This window comes from Agelaius tricolor, unplaced genomic scaffold (assembly GCF_023055355.1).
Source record: "Agelaius tricolor isolate 1412-34295 unplaced genomic scaffold, bAgeTri1.0.p SCAF_13, whole genome shotgun sequence".
In the NCBI taxonomy this organism is placed as follows: domain Eukaryota; kingdom Metazoa; phylum Chordata; class Aves; order Passeriformes; family Icteridae; genus Agelaius; species Agelaius tricolor.
Window position 1 is genome coordinate 15,801,869 of NW_027269273.1, and position 21,976 is coordinate 15,823,844.

At 42.9% G+C, this 21,976-nt stretch overlaps 1 protein-coding gene across 1 annotated transcript; it reads right to left on the reverse strand.

Annotated features, from left to right (window-relative positions):
* Nucleotides 1–7,009: 7,009 nt before the first annotated feature.
* VDAC2 (voltage dependent anion channel 2) lies at nucleotides 7,010–19,240 on the reverse strand. The gene is made up of 9 exons (XM_071438843.1): nucleotides 18,911–19,240; nucleotides 15,234–15,305; nucleotides 14,241–14,290; nucleotides 11,870–12,022; nucleotides 11,728–11,780; nucleotides 11,064–11,291; nucleotides 9,783–9,933; nucleotides 8,823–8,880; nucleotides 7,010–8,037 (listed from the first exon to the last, which is right to left on the reverse strand). Exons 1-9 carry the CDS (start codon nucleotides 19,092–19,094, stop codon nucleotides 7,946–7,948), a joined length of 1,041 nt encoding a protein of 346 aa, XP_071294944.1. The 5' UTR covers nucleotides 19,095–19,240; the 3' UTR covers nucleotides 7,010–7,945.
* Nucleotides 19,241–21,976: the final 2,736 nt, after the last annotated feature.

The following is a 21,976-nucleotide window of genomic DNA, read 5'->3' on the forward strand; positions in this document are numbered from 1 at the left end:
CTGGAAAGTTTACATTTTTAATACTTTTCTCCTCCTCAGCTCTTCTCCCCCTGGATGCTATGCAGGCCGAGCTCTTTGTGCCTGTAACCCTGCCCTCAGGTACCACCAGCTGCTGTGCAGGCAGCTCAGCCCATGGGCCGAGGCAGGCCTGTACCCATTCCCACCCAAGGACAGCACAGCCTCCCTCTGCAGTGTGGCCACCGCGTGCCCCAGACCCACCAGACCAGGCACATGTGACACTCCATGTCTTTAATTCAGGAAATCCCAGACAGAAACGTGAGGGCAATCTCATTTCATCAACAAGAAACACAATCAGCTTAACACAACAGGTTTGTAGGGCAGTAGGCTCATGCTTTCTAGAGCCCTGCTCTCTCTGCTCACCAGTGGCTCATGCTTTGCCAAACCAGAGAGGGGCCAAGGACAAGCACCTCACATGCCCTCCTCTGGCACTGGGGTGTGCTGTGAGTTAGGAGGAGGTGTGCCCAGGAGAGGCTGCTACTAATGACTGTGCTGGGACTCCATGTACACCTCTGCTACAGCTGCCCACACAGAAAAGGAAATGTTAGGAAATGGGACTCCGAGCCAGATTGTTTTGAGAAAGAGAAGGTGTTTTAGTTAGGTTGTGCTGTTTTGGCAAAGAGGCTATCAAAACTGCTACATCAGTGTTCCCCAATGAACTCACCTTATCTTGGGCATGATAAAACTAAACCAGGGGAACTTCAAGCTATTTAAGTTAACTGCAAACAATTTCAACACAAGCTCACATACTCTAAATGCAGAGAGGACCTGGCTACAAAGCATTAAAACTCACCCAAGAGCCTACCAGTCTTGCACCAGGACTGAATGCTGCAGCAGATTTCCTAAGGTACTTCAAAAGACTAATACAAAAGTAAAATATTTTCTCAAACACAGTGGAAGAAGATCAGCCTTCTAAGACTGCAATATTAGCCCACATCCACAGTAAATTAGCACATGAAGACTATTTGTGAATTGCAGTTCTCTTAAAACGTTTCATAAAACATTGATTCTTGAAACACAGACACACACACTTACCTAGTGCTGTCTCACTCAGGGCAAATTCTGTAGCTGGCAGCATAGAAGGCTTGCCACACCCAGGGAATGTCTGTCAAAGCTGGTTCTGTTCAGCCCAACAAATGAACATCTCAGGTATGAATGACAGTAAGAGCTGCTACACAGTCCATCACAATGGGCAGGATTCTGTCAGGGCTAAGAGACACACAGTGCACCCCACCACCAAGAGAAAGCAAAAAACCTCCCTACCTTACTCCCCAGAGCACATGCTGACAATTAGAGAAATGAAAACACCTGTCAATTTGGCCTGGGGCCAAGCTCAGCCCCAGGGCAGCTGGCAATACACCCATTTCTCTGACTCCCCAGGAGCTGAGTGGTTCAACACAACTGGCAAAGAGGTGTTTGCGTGATGTGCTTGGAAGGGAAACAAAGCCCCAAAGACCAACAAGGGTCCCCAAAGAGAACAAGGTGAAGCAACAGCCAGGAAGAGGCCATGGGAAGCCTGGGGCAGCATCATGGATGCACTAGTCTTCTGGTTTTATCCAGGAAAGACAAATTTTGTATGTTCATGAACATAACAGCCCAAACAAAAGATGTGTCTGCTCCCCATCCTCATCTGAAATATCTTGCACAGCAGCTTTCTAACAGCCCCTCTTTGTGAAGAGGATGGTGGCACTGTCACTCCTCACAGCAGCGCTAACCACTTCCACCCCATGGCACCAGCAGCTCAAAGACTGCTGTTTCACCACAGCATCACAGAATCACCAAAGCAATTAGGTTGGAAAAGACGTCTGAGATCATTGAGTCCAACCTGTGACCAAACACCCCTGTGTCAACAAGACCATGGCACCAAGTGCCATGTCCAGTCTTTTCTTAAACACCTCCTAGGTAGGACAGACCCCCCCCTGGGCAGTCCATTTCAATATTTAATCACCTTTTCTTTGAAGAAATTCCCCCTAATGTCTAAGCTAAACTTCCCATAGTGCAGCTTGAGGCTATGCTCTCTCATCCTGTCACCAGTTGCCTGGGAGAAGAGGCTGACCCCAGCCTGGCTACACCCTCATTTCAAGTAGTTGTAGATAGTGATACAGTCACCTCTGAGCCTCCTTTTCTCCAGGCTAAACAACCCCAGCTCCCTCAGCTGCTCCTCATAGGACTTACCCTGTAGACCTTTCACCAGCTCTGCTGCCCTTCTCTGGACATGCTCCAGCACCTCACTGTTCTTCCTGAGCTGAGGGGCCCAGAACCAGACGCAGTGCTCAAGGTGTGGCCTCACCAGTGCCCAAAGGGACAATCACTTCCCTAATTCTTCTGATCATATAGTTTCTCATACAAGCCAGGATGCCATTGGCATTCTTGGCCACCTGGGCACACTGCTGGCCACATCCATGTGGGACAGGCCCTTAGCAGACTTGCTGGCCTCTCTTCCCTGTCCCCATGCTCCAGCGGGTCGATTGACACAATCAATTGCAATTACAATAAATTGCAATTAATAAATTACCATTAATTGTGATGGGGGAAGAGTTAGTGAGCGACCCACACAGTAGCAGTGTGAGGTCCCTGGGCTGTGGCCATGAGCCTGCACTTCTAACATGTCCTGTGGCCACCACAGCGTTGGTCCAGCCCCACCACACTGCCTGATGCCACCAGACATGAGAATATCACCGATCAGCAACGTTTTGAATCCTTCCCCTTTGCCTGCTGGGTTTTGGCAGCTGGTGTGCCCTGTCCTCCTGCCAGCAAGTGTTTCTTATAGCCAAGGGTGGCCAGAACATCTCTTTGCAAATCAAGGTATCTTAAGCCATTTGAGGATTTCTTCTAGAAAAGTACAATCACGTCAGGGGCTGAGCAGCAGTCGGGAAGACAACTTGTTGCGTTAATTAATTGCGTTTAGACGGGAGTGGAGGCTCCCAGGAGCCAGCTGCCACAGGCCATGAGAACAGCGCTGGCTGCTCCCTCAGAGCCCACGGGCGCTGCTCGGGTCTCAGCCGCAGGGATAGAGCACCCCGAGTGCCGGCGTACGCGGGGCCTTTCCTCCTCTAATTCTGTTTCTTCGTCTCAGGATGACTCGGGTTCGCTGCCATCACCGTTTCCCACTGCCTCCCTCGGTCGGTGGGCCGGGGACGGTGCCCGCAGGAGCGGCTCCTCCTGAGGGCGCAACGGCGGCGTCAGGGGGCACCGGCGGCCGCCAGGTGGCGCCCGCAGCCCGCGGCGGACTCAGGGGGCGGCAGCGGCCCGGGCGGCTCGGGGCGATCGTCCCCATCCGCCACCGCCAGAGCCGCGGCACGGACCGCAGCGGATCACCAGGAACAGCGAGCTGGCAACAAAGCTCGCTCGGAAGCTGCCGGGAAAATATCCCGGCCGGTGCAGGAGAACTCAAACACATCCCTCCCCACACCGCAGCCAAACCCCAACCACAGCGCAGCGAAATTTAGCATTTCTTAAACGAAGGAGTCGCGTGTGCGTACTAAAGAGTCATTTAAAAGCGTATTTTCAACAATGCCACCACAGACCGCTAAGAATCCGAGGGCAAAGCTGGCTGGTTCCTTGTGGGCCCCCACCCCAGCTCTCCGTCCGTGCCGGCTCTCGGGCAGAGCTCGGTAACTCAGGCTGAAGCGGTGAAGCACAGCCAGAGACAAGGGACGTTTCTGTAATAGCCATTCAGTGGTTTAATGCTCATAGGAACACAGGCAAAGTAAACAAAAAAAAGTGAGTGTTAAGAATGCCAAACCCTTAAACAGCATCATTGCTTCAGCATTAGGATCTTCTCCCATGGATCCAGAACAAAGAATATCCCACAAAAAACACACAAAATATTTCTGGTATGTGCGCTACTGTTAACCAGCAAGTGTACTGCAAGTTCTGCCGTGGTATTCAGCTCAGCAGAAAATCCTCATTTAAAAAGATCTGAAGCAAAGGTCAAATATTTGGAGCTGAAACAGTCCAGGCTTGCCATCTTTAAAGGTCCGTCAGCACTTTTCCCAGCATCAGCAGATACATGAGGGTAGATATGAACCAAATCTCAGTATGTAACACCTCACATTCTGTCTAATAGCATTTTCATAAGTTTTAATTAATATTCTCAGAAACTGCTTTGCCAAAAAAAAAGTTTTCCTCTGTCTACATAAGCATTTGTATCAAACTTGCAGCTGAAGTAAAAGATGCTGCACGTTATGCTCAGAAAAATCCACTTGTTTATTGCTTCCCATTTGATCCAGCAGCATGTGGAAAGAAGGACCCAAAGCACAACTAAAAGGCAGGCCCAGAAACAATAATGAGAAACAAAATACCACTAAATTCAATGAATGCACACTACACTAATGGATATGATCTATGCTTTTATTACTATTCCAGATTGGGAACAGAAACATTCCACTGCAAAGGGAAACTGACAAACACAATAAAACCAGTTAAAATAAGCCTAGCCTTTTCATGCTATGCAACCCAGCCGGCTTTTTCTTTGGGTTTCCCTTCCTGTTAGCTGGTTCCCAGGAAGCATTTCTACCTGCCATTAAGACACTACTGCTACAGGTGGGAGTCAGTTTTATTACTGCCTCGCCTTGCATAGAATTGCTTCTGTCTTTGCTCACTGGTTTGATAAGGAAACCTTTGATAGAAGTAGGGCTGAATCATCCGCACATAAGCTGTCTCGTTTGCCCGGTTCTACTTCCCCTAGCAGAGCAGCCACCAGGAATTAATTGTGTATTCGTGCACGGCTGACGGCCTGTTGCAGCAATGAGCCCAACACCAGAACAGGACATTAGAGGGCAGCAAGCACCCTTACTGCGGCCTCGCTTTATCCAGCGCCAAAGGAAAGGTAAAAACCCATCACAACGCTTGGGGGCAAAAGGTTTCCCTACCCATTCCAGAATAGTTCAAAATTTCCTGCTTTTGAACAACTGCAGAGTGCAAGAGGCAGATTTAGGAATATACCACACCCAGTTGAACCACGTGAAGAGTGCAAGGTTAAATGAACCAACCTGGAGAATTTCTACAGCACAGGAAGAGCATAAACATTCAGGACATTCAGACAGTAACTCGTGAAATCCAGGGCATCATAATCTCATGTGAAAGGATTTTTATTTATGAAAGCATGATTAAGTCTCCTTGCAATGTACACAGACACCCCCTACTCCAGCTGTACCGGCAGGAATGCAATGCTACAATTTACACAAACAAGATGCAGAACGATGCTCTGGTCATTGGTGATCTCAAGTGGTGGGGTTTTTTATTCAGAACACCTGAGGAAAGGCTGTCTGGCACTGAAAGTTATCGTTAAGGCTTTTTACATATTTTAATAAAATGGCACTATATAAACTACCAACATTCCTTACCACAGAACTCCAATTACACCACAAGCTTCTGTAACAGTTGAAAAGTTAGTTTGAAAGCCATTTTCAATAAGCCTTACGTGACAGATGTTAAGAAAAAGACACTGAACTTCATTTTAATGTTCAAAGTAGTGATTTATGACAGAGTATTTTAGAAAAAACTCACATTTTCACAGTTCTCTTAACAACTGCAGAGCCCTTTTACTTCTCTGGCTGCCTATCAGCACTGTAACAACTACAACTACCTAAAGTTTAAAGGCTGAGGGCTGGTTAAGTCATGCACATTTACAAAGAGTAAAATGAATGGGTTCAAGTTTTCCATTACTAATTTTAAAGAGTTGAAGGGAAACTCAGCAATATGTGCTTTTATATCACTTACCCATTTTGTGACCTCAGAAAAAAAATATCTAGATGAGCAGATAGTGAAGAAAAAGGTTATAGTGTTTGCTTCTAAAATTAAAAAAAACCCAAAACCACTACCACCAAAAACAAAAGTCAATTACAGCCCCCTCAAAAGAGGATAGAAACAAGGATAGAAACATTCATAACCAAAAGACAATCTATTATTTGTCTGGGTGCTGCAGCTGGACAATCTACACAGGCACACAACATTTCGGGAAGTTGTTTTGGTTTTGGTAGGTTGTTTTGGTTTGTTTTGGGAATGTTTTGGTGGTTTGGTTTTTTTTAAGCTTTATTTTTTTTTTGGTGTTTTTTGTATCAGAAGCCCAGTGTTTGTGAGGCACCAAAGATGGTTATACTGAAAACACATACAAAAATTGAATGTCTGTCTGCATGGTTTCTAGCTTTTAAGTGGTCTAGCACATAAAACCACCTCAAAATAAAAATATGCACAACATGCAATACAGCAACAAATTACACCTTACATGCTTCTTCCACCCTAAATGGTGGAAATGCAACTCAGACAAGGGCATTTAGTAACAACAGCAGTAAAGGTACCCCACAGCACAAATGCTTTACTCTCATATAAGAAAACTAGTCAAGCACACCAGCAAGCCTGCTCAAGAGCCTGAGCTGGAGGCTTAAGCTCTACTCTGTCTTCTGCAAAGAAGGTGGCTCAGCTACTCCACAGCTAAAGCCTAAACACAGGCAGCTTATAACACAGTGTTTCATGGGAAATTTCAGTCTGAGGGCAACAATGCAGGATGGAACAAGACCTCTAGCAAATCACTGATACTTTTGTGGACATTAATTTTAATCCAGTATCAACTGGTAACACTTTCAAACCAGAGAGAGCTTCCTCATCATGAGCCAGCCACCTGCACTAGGAAGGGAGCTGCTGTGAACCACTGACTGCAAAACTAAGTATCAAGAGACCCTTCTCAGCTATGAGAGTATCTTAAGTAGGCTCCAGGCATTCCCCCAAGCTCAGTAAATTCCAACTCTTAAATGTAAGCAGTGCAACTACATGTATTTAACATACTACACATTAAAAGCATTCACAGCTAGTTCGAACTTCAGGGATGTTAGGTCCACAGACTAAATATCCCTCATGCTTATATTCTCTTTATTACTAGTCTAGAAAAACATTAAAGTTTTCCCATTATTCTTCAAGTTTCTGAACTTAAAATGGGTATCTGCCAAGATTTATTAAAGGGAAAGCAAGATCAGATGCATTTTCCTCTGTGTCCATTTAAAATTGTCTTTATTTCAGTCATTTTAAGCAGAAACCTCTCACAGCAGTTGGGATAAGCAGGCTGTTATACCATTACACTGTTACATTCATTGCAGAGATACATCTCACTTCATACAAATATAAGCAAAAGGTGTGTTTGTGGTGAGGTTTTTCAAGGAACATTTCTTAAATGTCTCAGTGTGCCAAGTACACCGATCTGCACTTCTTGCATCAGAAGGCCAACTAGGAACACAGCACATCTCGCTCGTGGATCACAGGGGGGATAAACCATTGTGTCATGACAAACCTTACCTGACAGAAAAGCACATTCAATTTGCTTGAGGAATCCAACTGTTCACCTATATTCAGTATTGTCACGGGTGGGGGTCCTTAATTGCACGAAGGTACAGAGCACTACTTCTTGGATTACTTAAAGTTAAAACTTAACTGAGCACTACCCTCGTATCTTCACTCTTAAAATATCTGAGGCACAAGTATGTGTGTGTACTTGTTTTATTCATAATTTGTCTTGGGATACCAAATGTATTTCTAGTTCAGGTCATTCAACAAAATTATTGACCTCATTTCAAAACATCCAGTGATCCATTTTTCATTCAATGGCAATATCGAATGTTAAAAGGAACATAAAAACAAACATGCACACAATTGTACAGTTTTCATAAATGTCTATTTCATTATTTGTGGGTAGCGCATTAAACAGTTAAATACATTTAAATAATGTTTAAGTGACTGCACTAATGCAGAATTTTAACTAGATGGGTAACCAATTTAACTAGAAACCAGCTAACAAGTAACTGTCTAAATACTTCAAATACAGCTCTTGTTCTAGGTCATCCTTCCTGGGAAAAAGCCTGCTGGTCACATTGGAAATACATTTTAAGGCCAAATTCTTCTGATATCCCTTCTCTGCAGCAGTTTCTTCACCTTTTTAAGCCTCCAGTTCCAGGCCAAGACCAAGTTTATGGCCACCAGCATTGATGCTCTTTCCATCTATCAGGGCGGACAGTGTAAGCTTCACACCTGTAAGATTTTTAAGAAGCATGTTTACAACACAGTAGCTTTCATGCAACTTAACCTCTGTCATTGCAAGTCCCAGTTGTAGCTCTCTTTTCATACAACTACTTTCCTCTAAAGATTTTTTGAGGAGAATACATCCATGAAATCTACTGAAAGTTAGTCCCATGATTTTTGTAAAGTTATAACGTCAATATATGAAGTCTCTAATTGCTAAATACGCAAGAGCTCTCCTTTCCTGCATTAAGACATGCAAAGGAGGAGGAAATCTGTGCACAGGCACTCCTACCTATAAAGGGATGGAATGAAACTAGATTTTTCAAGTAAGGAACTAACCAATGGTAATACAGCTTTAACAGGTGCTTTCATACTTAAGTGGAACAAGTTAAGGTCTGGAGGGTTTCTTTACTAAATATGAAGAGCAGGAAGTGTGAGGTTTTGACAATTAATCATAATTTGAAGACCTGCTATCATTCAACACAGTATGATTGGACAAAGCAGTGCCAAAAAAGAAGACATGCTTTGCCTAGCCTAAAGCTAAGCTGTCAAACATAATACAGTCCACTCCTGCACAGATCAGTGAGGAATATATTAATACCATTAGATAAAATAGTTTGTCTTGCTTAGCTAATGGTTTGATGTATGATTGAAGCTACTGTAAAATATCTACTTGGCATTCAAAGGAAAAAATACTCTGAAGGAAAAAAATTGCATATAAACGCAGAGACCTCTATTTTTTTTAGGATGCATAGAAGATATATATATGATATAATTCACATGACAGCTCTTACCTGGCCTCAGGGTCTGGGTATAACCCACTCCAATTAGACTAGAATTGTTCACCTTCGCCTAAAAAAAAAAAAAAAAAGGCAACTGAAATGCTGAAACTGATTAGTTATTTGTTACCATTTAGAATCCAGAATAATTATGGCAACACTGCTGTTATCAGTTTAACCAAATGTTATCTGTTCTTTCAGTTCACCTGTGTTTCCTGAATTCTCTCCTTCCAGCTATGCCCTCATGCTCCAACTTACAGCTGAAGCAGTAACATATTTTGAAGCAATAACATATTTAAGAGCAGGAATGTAAGGGCAGGAAGAACTGTTACTGAAACATAGTTTCACAGGTGAACTTCACCACTTCCCCTTTTTCAGAAGGCCAGAGACACATTTACCACCAGTCTCCTAAAAAAATGCCACATCAGAGGACTCCTCCATGTTCATATTACACAGGAATTAGTATCTTGTCAGTCACGCAGCAAACATTGGGTAATGTCATCATAAACAATATCCACAAAATTATTTATCTCATTTTGCATCACTTCCTCAACAAAATGATTCCAATTTTGTAACATACAGGAAACTTTGCTGCTCATCAACTTTTAACCAGTATTGCCAGAGTTCTTACAGAATGTGACAGAGCTCCCCAAAAACTGATTTAAAAAAAATTGTGTAAACTTACAGAACCAGACACAAACATTTTTTATATTGTGTTTTTCTAAACTGTGTTTTTCATTTTATAAGTACATTAGGATCTCCAACATAAGCATATCTGACTGTCAGATTCTATGAGACTTGGCTGTAAGCAACATGACAGAATTTAAATACTGACGGTTTAATTATAAATGCCTGGACCGTAAGAGTAATTCCTACAAGGCCTCCCAGCCTATTCTGAACTAATAACACAGGGATTCACAGCAACTGAAAGTACACTGTACTTTGCACAACCCTTCAGGTTACAGCCATACTTACTGAAAGAGAAGCAGTGGGATCCAACTTGTATTTAGCTGCAAAGCCAAAGCGAGTGCTGTTGCTACCAGCTGTCCAAGCCAGGTTTATAGCAGTTTCAAGAGACTCACTCACTTTTTGGTAAATTGACCCACCAAATTCGGAACCATCATTGCTGCATAAATTAAGAGAAAATTAGCTTTATATTTGCATAATCCACTCCAGAAGTAGTAAAAAAAAAAAGGGATTTAAAAAAAAGATTTTTATTCAAGTAAGAATTTCAAAATTTGAGTTGTTTCACATTTTTTGAAAAAAGAAGGGGAGATGAACAAAGGCTTCAGGGTAAAATTAAACTACAGTAATTCATGGAAATAAAAAGGTATTTTAGGGTGCTACAGTTAATTCTCATGTTAATTGCCAAACAAAGCCCTTGAACAAAATTCTAGATCAAATCCTTACAAACTGGCAAATATGTGTTAATGGTTACAAAATGGGCCTTCTGCACTTATGATTCTTGAATACGTGAAACTCCTAGAGAACTGAATGACCTTTCAAAAATCTGTCACAATGTTTTACATTAGCAAACTGAAATGGAATTCTTACAGCCCAGACTCTAAAGTAGTTTATAGTTTTCTCCTATATTCCTCAATTTCCATGAATTCAGAGAGATACCATCCCCATGCTTTCCCTTCAAAAGCTTCTAAACACACTAGAACTCCACCAACTTTATTTACTTGGATTGAAAATATCATGTTTTTCAGTAAGTCTTGATCAGATTGCTCTGGAGTAAGATCTAAAGGCAGCAAGTCTGAAGAAAGATGTCTTACACTTGTTTACACTGTTTCATGCATTCTTAATCCCTGACAAGCAAGAAGATGAACCTCCACAAAAAGCCCAGAAGAAAGGCTCTAGTCTTGCTCTAGAAACTATGACATCATTAATGCAAAATTAATTACTACCTCTAACAAACCTACTGCCCTTAAATTGTAATCTGATACAATTCAATATAGTGGGATAGCCAGAAAAAGCATTATGATCAGTTCTGCACAACTGAAGCACTGCACTTCCAATCTGCACATACTTCAGTATCTGTACCACATATGCTGCAAGTGCTGACCAGTCCCATGTGTTTCATTTTGAAAGAGAGATACAAAGTATCATTTACATTTATTTTGAGTTTCCTATTGAAAAATGCACTCCATTAATGGCCTTGTAAGCACCTCTTGATATTTCAAACATTTGTATTTTGACTAGAAGTTAAAGAAAGCCTGCTTCTGGAAAGCTGGAGAAGTTTTCAGTACTTACACATTAGTGTGCAGTTGGAAGTCTCCAGTCTTGTAACCCACAGAGAAATTATTTCTTGTCAATTTTGATTTGGCAGTATCAAAAGTCATCTGATAACCAGCAAGCCAGCCTTCATAACCAAAGACAGCTGAACCATGGACTGCAGGCCCAGCAAAATCAAAGTCAACATCACAGCCTAGGTTTATGCATTCACGTTTATATGCTGACTTAATTTTACCACTTTTCTTTCTGAAACAGAGAAAAGAGTTATGTTAAGCATACATGATCTTCCTCAATGATCAGCAAGATTCAAGCCCTATGATTCTAACACAACATATCTAGAAGTCTTGCACATGCATCCCCTGGACCAGGCAAAAGTAGAGCCAGCCTATTCAGACCACCCAGAGCTATAGCAAGCAGGCATTTTCTGATGAATGCAGCAACAGTTTCATGTTTCCTGCAATCTTCCAGTATTTCTATCCCAGAAAATAAGCAAAGTTGTGAAATGTGCAATACTAACCCCACAGTGATGTCATGGTAAAGAGCAGAAGCCTTTAGCATTGTGATTTGCTAAGCTGGATCAATAGCAAACCATACAAAAAGCTCTGTCAATACCACAGACCAGATCAATGGACCATGGGTGCTGTCACTCCCTAAGTAAGGTAAAAACGTTAACAATTCTTACCCCGTATTTGGTGAGAAAGTTGTATCAAATGTCACCTTCAAGCCTTTGGCAAGCTAATTGAAGGGGGAAGAAGATAAGATAAAGCTATAAATTCAATTCTTACACAGAGGTAAAACCAATAAATATTTTCCTAATCTATTACCTGATCTTCAATTGCAATTTCTGTTCCCAGAGTGTTATCTGTGTTCCATTTTTCTGTAAAAGTCAGACCATACTCAGCCCACTTGTATTTGGTCTCCAAGCTTCCATTCACTTTTCCAGTGTCTGTGTTCGATGAACCAGATGTTGTGAATTCCTAAAAAGCACAGAAGATACATATGATCCTGAAAGCATTACACAGTGTTTCCTTCAGCAAGCACCAAGATCTTCTTATGGAAAAAAATTTAAAATCAGTAGACAACTTGCAGGGGAGAAGGGAGACTAGCACAGCCAAGAAGAATTAATGACTCATGCCCACATGGAGGACTCTCCACAATCCCATCTCAACTGCAGTGTTCCTGCCACTATTACAAAGCTTACAGGTGGCAAATTAACTCTAAAGTAAGACAGTAGCCACCACAAGAACTCTCCTCTAAAGCAGCAACAAGTTCTTGAAAATGTAAGGTTCTGACACTCCCAGTGAGCAACTTAAAAATCAAACCAAGAGCCAAGAACACATTAGGCACGTATTACAACTCCAGTAAAATTCTTTAAGGTCACATAAGTATTTTGTGATTTTGACATACACATACGTATTTTGTGATTTAGTGTATTTTTTACATTCTACAGCGTGCAACTGGAAAACGTCATAGAATGGCATCATTTTTCAAACTGGGGGTGGGTGGGTGGTTTGGTTGTTTTGTTTGGGTTGGGGTTTTAACTGTTTTTGAAAGAGTTCTTAGTCTGCCCAATGCACTAGCCTTTCATACTAGCCATAGGCACACCTTCTACTCTTTTCTCTGTTTCTACTACACATATAAAATTCCTATTGCCCTGGCACCTAGGTTCAATGACACACAGAAATAATGTTTGAAGTGGGAGCTTAGCAAACAGGCTGGGTTTATAGTATGGTATGATCTGACCTGAAATTCTTCAAAGTAACTTAGAAATCAACAGTATCACTCACATTTCTTTATTAAAAGAAGTAAACGCTGATGTCTCTCACTATTTGGATTCTCACAAAGAACAGAATGAATAGTTTCTGTGTACCACTATTCAAAAACTGAAGGTAATTAGAAGTGAAAGCCAGGTTTGCAAATATCTTTTAAAGAGCTCTTTCCAGTGAAGTATTATTGCCCTTATGATTTAAGAAGAACTTTTTAAAACATATAAATAAACATTTTTATCTCGTCCTCCATACACATTATTTTCAAACAAACTTTCACACTCACCTTCCCCAGAAGGAAACAGATTTGAAATTGCAAGTCTTTAGGCACTCTTAGTAAAAGCCCCAGGAGCACAAAACAAACATGATTGAGACTGTTCTTTAATGGTGGCTGATCAAATCTGACCACGTCCAAGACATTTATCTGTATGATGTTAGTGACACCATACACAGTTGCATAATTCTGGCAGGTCTATTTCTTGGCAAGGGATGGGAACTACACAAATACCTTCAGCTTGAACTTTTTGCTTTGTGCTATTCCTACTGCACAGAGTCTATGTGATTGTAACCATTGGGGCAATAGCTTCAGGAGAAACAAATGATTATATTATCTTCTTATCTCTGCTTTAAAACATCTGTAGTACATATATGCCAGCAGTTTCTCCTCCTGGGAAGGATGGCTTGTAACTGATACGGGATTCACATTAGGGCTTGGATTTTTCAGAGAGTTTTACCAGCATAAATGGTAGTCCTCCAAAGAAACAAGCTACAGTAAGAACAACTACCTCTGTAATAGTAAGGGCTCTTGCAAACTGTGTTTCGACTGGCATACAGACTTCTAGAAAAAACAGAGCATATAACCCATGAACCTTGTTTCTAACAGTAAGTTACAGTACTCAGGCTCCAGTTCTGGGGAGAAAAAAAAATCTACCATTGTATTTCGCAAAGTCTGCTATAGAAATAGATAAAAGTCAGGGGGGGCACTGCTTGCATGATAAGACATCATGCATGGAACACTACTGCAGCACTTAAGTACCTAGAAGAGCCAAAGATTCAACATGCTTATTCAATGCCAACTACTTCATCCAAAAACCAAGATGCCAGAATTTTCCCCCAAACAGTACCAAAGGTACTTCAGAAATAAAATCTGTATACTATAATTGGTATATTAAAATCCTTTATTTGTTTACCTTCACATGTAAGACCAGGGACAATTAATAAGCCCTTTTATTGTAAGGAGATTACTAAACAAGGCAATATTCCTGATACATTCAGAACTTTAAGGGCTTCTGATATTATTTAACACCAGATATTTATCATTCATATAGCCTATAAAGTACTTAACAGTATCTGAAATGTGTCCCTTTTAACTAAGTATCAGAACGTAGCTAGAAAATATATATAATGAATAAAAGCTACTTAAACTCACCACTCCACTTGCAGATTTTGTTTTCACATCCAGTTTCACCAACCCAAAGCCTTAATAAACAGAAGTAAAAGTTACACGATTAACTAAGGCCCCGCACATTTTTCAACAAGCTGGTCTTTCAGGCTCAGCAGTGTCCTACATAAATATGTATAAACAGCTATAGACTGACTTCAGCATACAGATGCCACAGCAGGTAAAGGAGGCCTCTCCAAAATAAGGCAGGGAAGTGCCTCTCAGTTCTGCATGAGTATATTTAACTATCAAATGATGCTTCTAAAAGGAAATACATTTTCTGTTCCTGGAATGGAAGTGAATGCCTTTTAAAGAGCTATCCCAACCCATAAACCACCTCTTTCTGCACCAAGACAAAATATTTCAAAGTAAAAAACTGTAAAAGCAAAGTCACTGGGAAATACGCAACCAATGGAATATAAGTAGGTTTTGTGAGAGTGTCAATTCACATTGTTATCCAAAGAGACGAGCAACAGTCTTAGTAAAAAACCCCCACATTTCCAAACACCAGAAAGAAAGAGCACTGTAACAAAGAATGATTTAACTATGCAGCTATCTGGTATTAAAGCATTTTAAGATGTGGAAGGATTCTTTATCCCAATAGCCATTCCTCTTTCTAGTCCAAAAAAGGCTACATTAGACGGGTATATAACCCTTTCTATATCAACAAATGTTGTGGCACAGACAGACCAGTAAACAAAGTGCTGCTAAGTTAAACTACACTTGCTGCTGGCATTCTTGCATACTTGTACACCTCTGACATTTATGTGACTCAAGCAGTGAGACTTAACAGCCTTCACATCAAAACAAGCCACAAAAAGCCTTCAACGATCAGTTTGTTGGTGGTAAAGATAAAAAACACAGCACACCTTCCTCCTCCCTGAAAACACTGGCATTTGATAATTTAATTTCCCATACAGACTTAAAAAGGCAATTCATTGTTGCACCTCAAACACCACTTATAAAAGGTATTATTCTTACCATATCCTTTATTGAAGATATCTCTGGCAGGTTTGCCAAGGTCTACATATGCTGGAGGAATCGCCATTGGAGCTGAAAGGTAAAGGGTTAATTAATAATGAACCTTCTGCCACTGCACACATCAAAAAATGCTACCACAATTGTTTCAAGATAATCCTTAAGGCAGATTCTGCTACATAAAAACAATTAATAGATATAATTATATATTTAAAATTAATAGATATGATATTACAGTTTTCTGTGAAATGCAGCTTTTCACTGAAGGTCACTGTGAACATGAGATGTTTTCTCGGCTTAGGCAGAGAAGAGGCACAGCAGAGAAAAGGCATTACAAGACCATCCAGTTCTTACCTTTTCAGGTAGATTTATCCATACATCTTTCATTACCAGGAATTAATTAATAACTCACATTTCCAGAGTTGGCATAGCCACTGCCAAAAACCTGGACACTAGAAATGTAAAACCTGTAATGCAGACAGTTATTCCCTGAAGTTCCACAAAGTCAAAGTTGACACATGCTTATGAAAACTACCTCAAAGTACCCACAAGGTTTTAGTTTTGAAAATGTAAAGAGAGCATATCTGCTCTCCAACATCATTTTTGCCCCATATTTCACACGGAAGACATACAATTTTAAAAGAAAGATCTAATGCCATTAACCAGCAATCAACCTAATAACATACAAGAGTTTAAGTTTGGGAAGTTGTCCTGTTAGTTTAAAACATCCAAGTAGGAGGAGTGTGGGGTCTGGGAGCAGAGATCTCCTTAGAAGTGCCTTTCTCAGACAGGGAGCCTCTGGTAGCCCTGGTGTTAAAGCACCTGCCACTGCAGATGAGCTGTGGCCCCATGGACAGACAGCAGGCTAAGGTCTCAGGGAGGCCCCTATCACTCTCCTCCCTGGGAACACACACTCTTATCTGCACTTCCTTCAAACACTGTTTTCCCATGATTTCAATAGCAAGAGGCTGCTGTTACAGAGGCCTGTATTTTAAAGTTGTGAAATATAGAAAACAGAGTATATTAATAACTCCCACCAAACTGTGGAAGAGGGGAAAATGAAACTAACTAGACAAGGCCATGAAAAGGCTAAAAACATGCAAACAAAAAATCTTATCTTCTCAAACTGATTGGTCACATTGGTTTAGCTGAGAGACTCAGATTAACATAATTGACTTTTTATTTTCCTTTAGTGTGGTGGATTGATTTTTTTCCTTTTTAAGTAAATGAAAAAACTATCTTTAGAACTTGAAAAATAACAATGGCAGTGTTCTCACATGTTAACTTCCAAACCCTAATTACACCTGCCATATGCGGCCAAATTGTATGAACTGCTACTAATTAAAAACAAACAAACAAACAAACAAACAAACAAAAAAACCCTCAAACTACTTTAGCAATCAATGGGAAGGCAGAAGACTGTTCCTTATTTTTCTACAATTCATAATGCAGATTTCCAGAGTAGCCTACTTCAGCTCCCTATTGCCCTAAGGGGATCATTTCAACTTCCTCTAAGAAACAATATTTACACTCAGTTTCACACACATACACACAAATTCAGAAAAACTTCTTTAGGAAAGATGTCTAAACTCTACAACCAAGTCACTACATCAAGACATCTATCACTTGCTCAAGAACAAGTCTGGTTTTCACAGAGTTAAACTAAACATTTTTTTAAAGAGACATGAAAATGGCTTAAAGCATCTGACGCATAAAGAAGCTTAGCCCAAGTTCAAGTTTATAGAAGAACAGACCCTGATCCCAGTGACAAGCCATTGAATGGTTCCTATTATTTATTCCATAGAAAGCAGCAGCTTATAGACCAATTACAAGGGAGTGTGAGAACTCTCGCCTGCAGAGTTCTGCTGCACAGCACCCCCACAATTCAGCCGTTTAACATCTCACAGAGAAGGCTCAGCTACACGTTTCCTCTCATGAGTACATCTCACCTCTAACTAGCATTGCCAGAAAAATAATCATTTCTAGTTTTGGAGTTTTATATTAGCCTTTACCACAGACATGCTTTTACAGTATAAATAAACGAGCTTTTCCCTTTTGTTTTCATTGTTTCCAAGCTGACTAGACAACCAGTACAGACAAGAGATTTATGCTAAGGAGAAATGTCCTGAGAAGGTAACAAACTTGTATCTCTGTCAAAATTTAGAGGATTATTACAGTAAAAAGGATGCTACTGTTTTATCTGGCCTAGTTAAGTATCCTTACCACTTCAGGGAAACCAACCAGTATTTGTCAGACATTGCAGTCTACAGATACAAGTTGTGTGATAAAATGTTGAAAGAGAGTACAACTGTCACACTGCTGTTCTAATAATATACTGTATTACTGACAGGGATAGATGAGGACAAAACAGGAAACCAAGAGTTAATTTTGGATATACTAAATGCCTGATAAACCAGTGTCACCGTCAGAACGTTCATTAAATGATAACAGGGCCATAAAAAAATCAGTCCTGTGTCCTTCAACATTAGATAGGTTCACAAATTCTTAAAATGACAAACAATTTTTTCCAACCCTATTTTGAAGCATCTTTCACTTAAAAACTACTAATCAGAAGTCACTAAACAATTAGCATCATTTAGCAACTACAAGTTTGCTTTAAAAACTATAAAATAATCGACTTGAAGTACAGAATATACTTGAGCCGAGTGAGAGCTCCACCCTAATCTTTGTTTCATGCCACCATGATGAAAAAATGTTAAATAATCTGTTACTCAGGAGACACAATCATGCTTTCTTCTGCGATAAAAAGAAAAAATAAGTCACCCCAAGAACAGAAAAATGTATTAACGTTATTGGAATTACTACATCACAGTTCTCCTTGGAGGCAGTATTTCAAAACTCTCATACTCTACAATTAACAAATGCCACAGGCCTCTATTAGGATTTCTAACACTTTTAAGATCTCAAGATATTCAAGATCAAACTAGAAACCATATCAGCCTATAATAGATGTTTTTAAAAATCTGTACTCATGCAATTTAAAAAAGCAACAACTATGCCGAAATTATCCGTATCCCAATAAATAGCAATAGAAAAATTAAGGTTATTTAAAAATTAATTTGTTAAAATACACCGGACACACGGTGACCTTCAGGCTTACACTGATAGTGCAGAGAGCTTTAAAAAAAGCCACCTCCTTACCCTTGCATTAACCGTCTCTCTATTCACAGATCGGAGGTGGACACGCAAGCCTAATATCGGCCAGGCCAATGTAGAAACTTAAAGGACAAGATCTGGAAATGGGCTCAGGAAGCGAGGCGGGGGTAGTAAAGCAGCGCCTCCCGGAGGGGAAGGGCAGCGCAGAGAGGGGCGAGCGGGGATGCGGCCGCAGCGCGGGCCGGGCCGAGCGGCGGCCCCAGGCCGGGTGCCAGGCGCGCCGCCCGCCCCGCCGCAAGGTGAACCGACCCGCTCGGCGCGGCCATCTTGGGCATCCCGGCCTGACCGGCCCGCCCCGCCGCGCCTCGCGCAACCGAGCCCGGCCGCGGGGACAGCGGCCACGGAGAGCCCCCCGCCCGCCCCACGAACCCGGGAGCGCTGGGACGAGCCCGCGGCCCCTCAACCCCCGGCCCACGAGGCCCCGGACCCGCTCGACGCCAGGAGAGCCCCGCCCGCCCCCCCCCACGTTGCCCCGCGGGGCCGGTAGCGGCCTGGGCCGGCACCTGCTTGTGCTGCTTGTGGCCGGTCGTCGGGGCAGGTGGGCTCGGGCCGGTCACGGGGGGGTGCAGTCGTGCGGCAGACCGCGCTGCTGCAGCTTTGGGCACTGGAGGGCGAAGTGAAGGAGACACCAGTCCGCCCGCCCGCCGCTGCCGTCCCGCAGGACCCCGGTGCGCCCGGGCCGCCCATCCTGCCGCCTGCCCCGCCCGCCGCGCCACACTACCACCGGCCCCGCGGCGGCCGCCGCCGCCCGCGGCCTAGAGCTCGGCAGCCGCGGGCGGCGCCGCAGCCCCGAACCGAAAGCCGGACGGCGGCGCCGCGGCCCGGCAGGCGCTCGGGCGGGCAGCCCCGGCGGCGGCAGGGGCCTGCGGGAAGGCGGGCCGTGCGAAGGGGAGAGGCCGGGCGGGGCCGGTGCACTCGGGCGGGCGGAGGGGCTGGGGCTGCCCGCGGGGCAGGAGGAGCTGCGCAGCGGCCGCAGCGGCCGCGCCCGGGATCCTTCCGCCCCGGGGCCTGCTGGGCAACGTTCTTCTCTCCTTGGAGACGGGCGGCCGTCGGCCGTACATACAACAGCAGCCACGCGCCGCTGCCCTTCCTGAGAAACTACCGGTCACCCTCTCGGGGCCCACCCGCCTCCCGGCCTGGCACACGGACTGCAGACGCCCTTCAGCCGCGGAGAGCCGGGGCCTTTGTGCCGGTGGCGCTTGCCGGGCACAGCCCCTGCTCCTCTTTACAGTCCCCAGAAGTCCTTTCCTGCTCCAGGGAACAGCGCCCGCAGAGCTCGGGGCTATGACGCAGTGCCCGGCATCGCTCCGCAGCGCTGCTCGCCTTTGCTGTTCCACTGGCACCGAGCACAGCACACCTCACACGCTGCGCTGCTGCTCCTGCTGCCCCAAGGCCGCAGACACACAGGGACAGCCGCAGGATGGCTGTCCCATTGCTGCTCTGGCAGTTCTAGTCCATCTAACCAGGTTTCGTGCCTCCTGCAAACAAGTTACCACAGACTTTCCAAATGCCTAAGCTCCCTTTTTACCTCTTCCAGTCACCACCCACAGACGCCTCCCATAAAAGCACAGCATGTCTCAGGCCAAGAGAAGCAATGACCCTCAAAGCTTTCCTAGATAGTGCTGTCTGACCATAAATCATAGCTGGAAACCACGGTCACACGACTATTGTGCAGCAGCTACTGCAGAGCTCTGCAGGAGGAATCACCGAGTCACCAATGCAGACCATTGCAAGGCCAAGGAGCTGCACAACAGCCATTTCTAAAATTCATATTCTTCTCTCCTTGTTTGGATTATGACATGATCTCAAATTCCTCAAGAAAGTAAAATTCATTTACAAATAAAAAATATATATTTGTGTCATATGAAAAATACATAATAGCACAATTCATTTCCCAGAACACATGGTACAACAGTAATTATCCAGGATATTAAGAAAAGAGCAGATTAGCAGCAAGGCCCAACATAATGCCAGTCAGCACCTTCTTGCTATAGCAAAATATAAGCAACAGATTTTCAAGGTGTTTGTGCTTTCACACCAAAAGACCCAAGAGATGTTTCATTCTGACAGTTTTAAGTAACACAGTTTGGCATTGCACCGATAAATACGTGTTGATGAATCAAGAAGGAAAGCCACATACTGAGAAATAACAGTAGGAAAAGAAACCCAGTGTGTCTTACTGTACATGGAAACATACATTAGGAATAAACAGAGATCTGATTAAGTAAAAATAGATTGTGGAATAGGTTGCTCATTATTTAAAGACATGCATTTGTTATTCATAGCAGTACTATAAATCCATTCTGGATAAAAGTTCAGTTGCTTATAGGACACATCAGCATTCTGCTTCCCCCCCCCCCCCCCATTTAAAGATTAATATTTTAGTAATGGTTTGGCTTTATTTTTAGCAATCTAGGAAAGCAATTACTGCCCCACCCTGAGGAAAAAAAGCAATGAATCACTTGCTGTGTGAGACAAGGCAGAAGCAATAATCTGAGACAGACAACAGCACACAAACTCCTCTGCATTACGGGGTTCTGTAGCAACAGCCTCTGCCTGCCATGTTTGTTACTCACTCTTGCCCTGCCCCTGCCTTGTACAACCATGCCTTATTCCTCTCAGCATATCTGCTAAAGCTCAGAGCACCAATATTCCAAAAAGGCACAGCTTCAGGCCTGCAATAGCAAGCCTTCTGAATTACTCTGGACCTTCCTTCTTAGGAATCCCCTCATACCATTTAGTGCACACACCTCCTATGTAGGTGCACTTCCTGTGAATGGGCTGGTTTTCTGTTGAAATTCAGCAGTTCTCAGGTTTAGGGGCCAGTTGCAGGTGAACTGTTACCATTTTGTGTGAATACAGCCATATTTGTGTATAACTGACACCAGATCACCTGTTTTACTGGTACCACTTGGAGAAAAACAACCCACAGTCACTGCAAGTTTACTGCCATTTGAACACAAACTCTTTATAATCACAATTACTGCAGTAGTGTGTGTGAGCAACAAAAAGAGTGCAAGTGCCTAGACTACATCCCAGTGTCCAGCACACAGTTCAGGTAACTTACATTCACTTCTGACACGAGCCTGAAGTCATTGTTTGCTCTCCCCTCCAGATGCAGGTCTCCAGTTGATGATTCAGTGGAGAAGCCTTAATAAAGGTCTAGCAATGAACAGCTGCCTCATTCTGAAACAAGCTTATTTAGGGCATATAGCATACAGTTTCATATTATGAAACTGTAACCAGCAGGGAAAGGGTGGAAAACAGTTGAAGCTACCAAGAAACAAATTCAGAACAAAGCCAAGGGTTTTTTCTACGATGGGAGGGGATTGACTAGATGCCTTAATATTGGGGTGAAATTCTTTTTGTAAAACTATGGTGAAGGTGCATTTGATATATCAAACTCTGTTTTTTTCCCCATAACTCATGGAATGCGTTGGGTAGATGTAGTGTTCTAACTACAGCCATGAGCAGAACCATCAGTGTTGAAATAAGCAGATGTTGCAGTAACTGTGATCCAATGAAAAGTTTAAACAGAGAGAAATGAGAAACCTTTCCCTAGGAACAGA

What these genes read in the sequence shown, in the direction of transcription:
- VDAC2 (XM_071438843.1), bottom strand. Translation starts at nt 19,094, where the DNA reads ATGGGCGGCCCGGGCGCACCGGGGTCCTGCGGGACGGCAGCGGCGGGC. An exon ending in GCCACAAGCAGCACAAGCAG is followed by an intron (nt 15,306 to 18,910) that starts GTGCCGGCCCAG and finishes TTTACCTTTCAG; the next exon opens with CTCCAATGGCGATTCCTCCA. An exon ending in TTCCAACTGCACACTAATGT is followed by an intron (nt 9,934 to 11,063) that starts GTAAGTACTGAA and finishes TAATTTATGCAG; the next exon opens with CAATGATGGTTCCGAATTTG.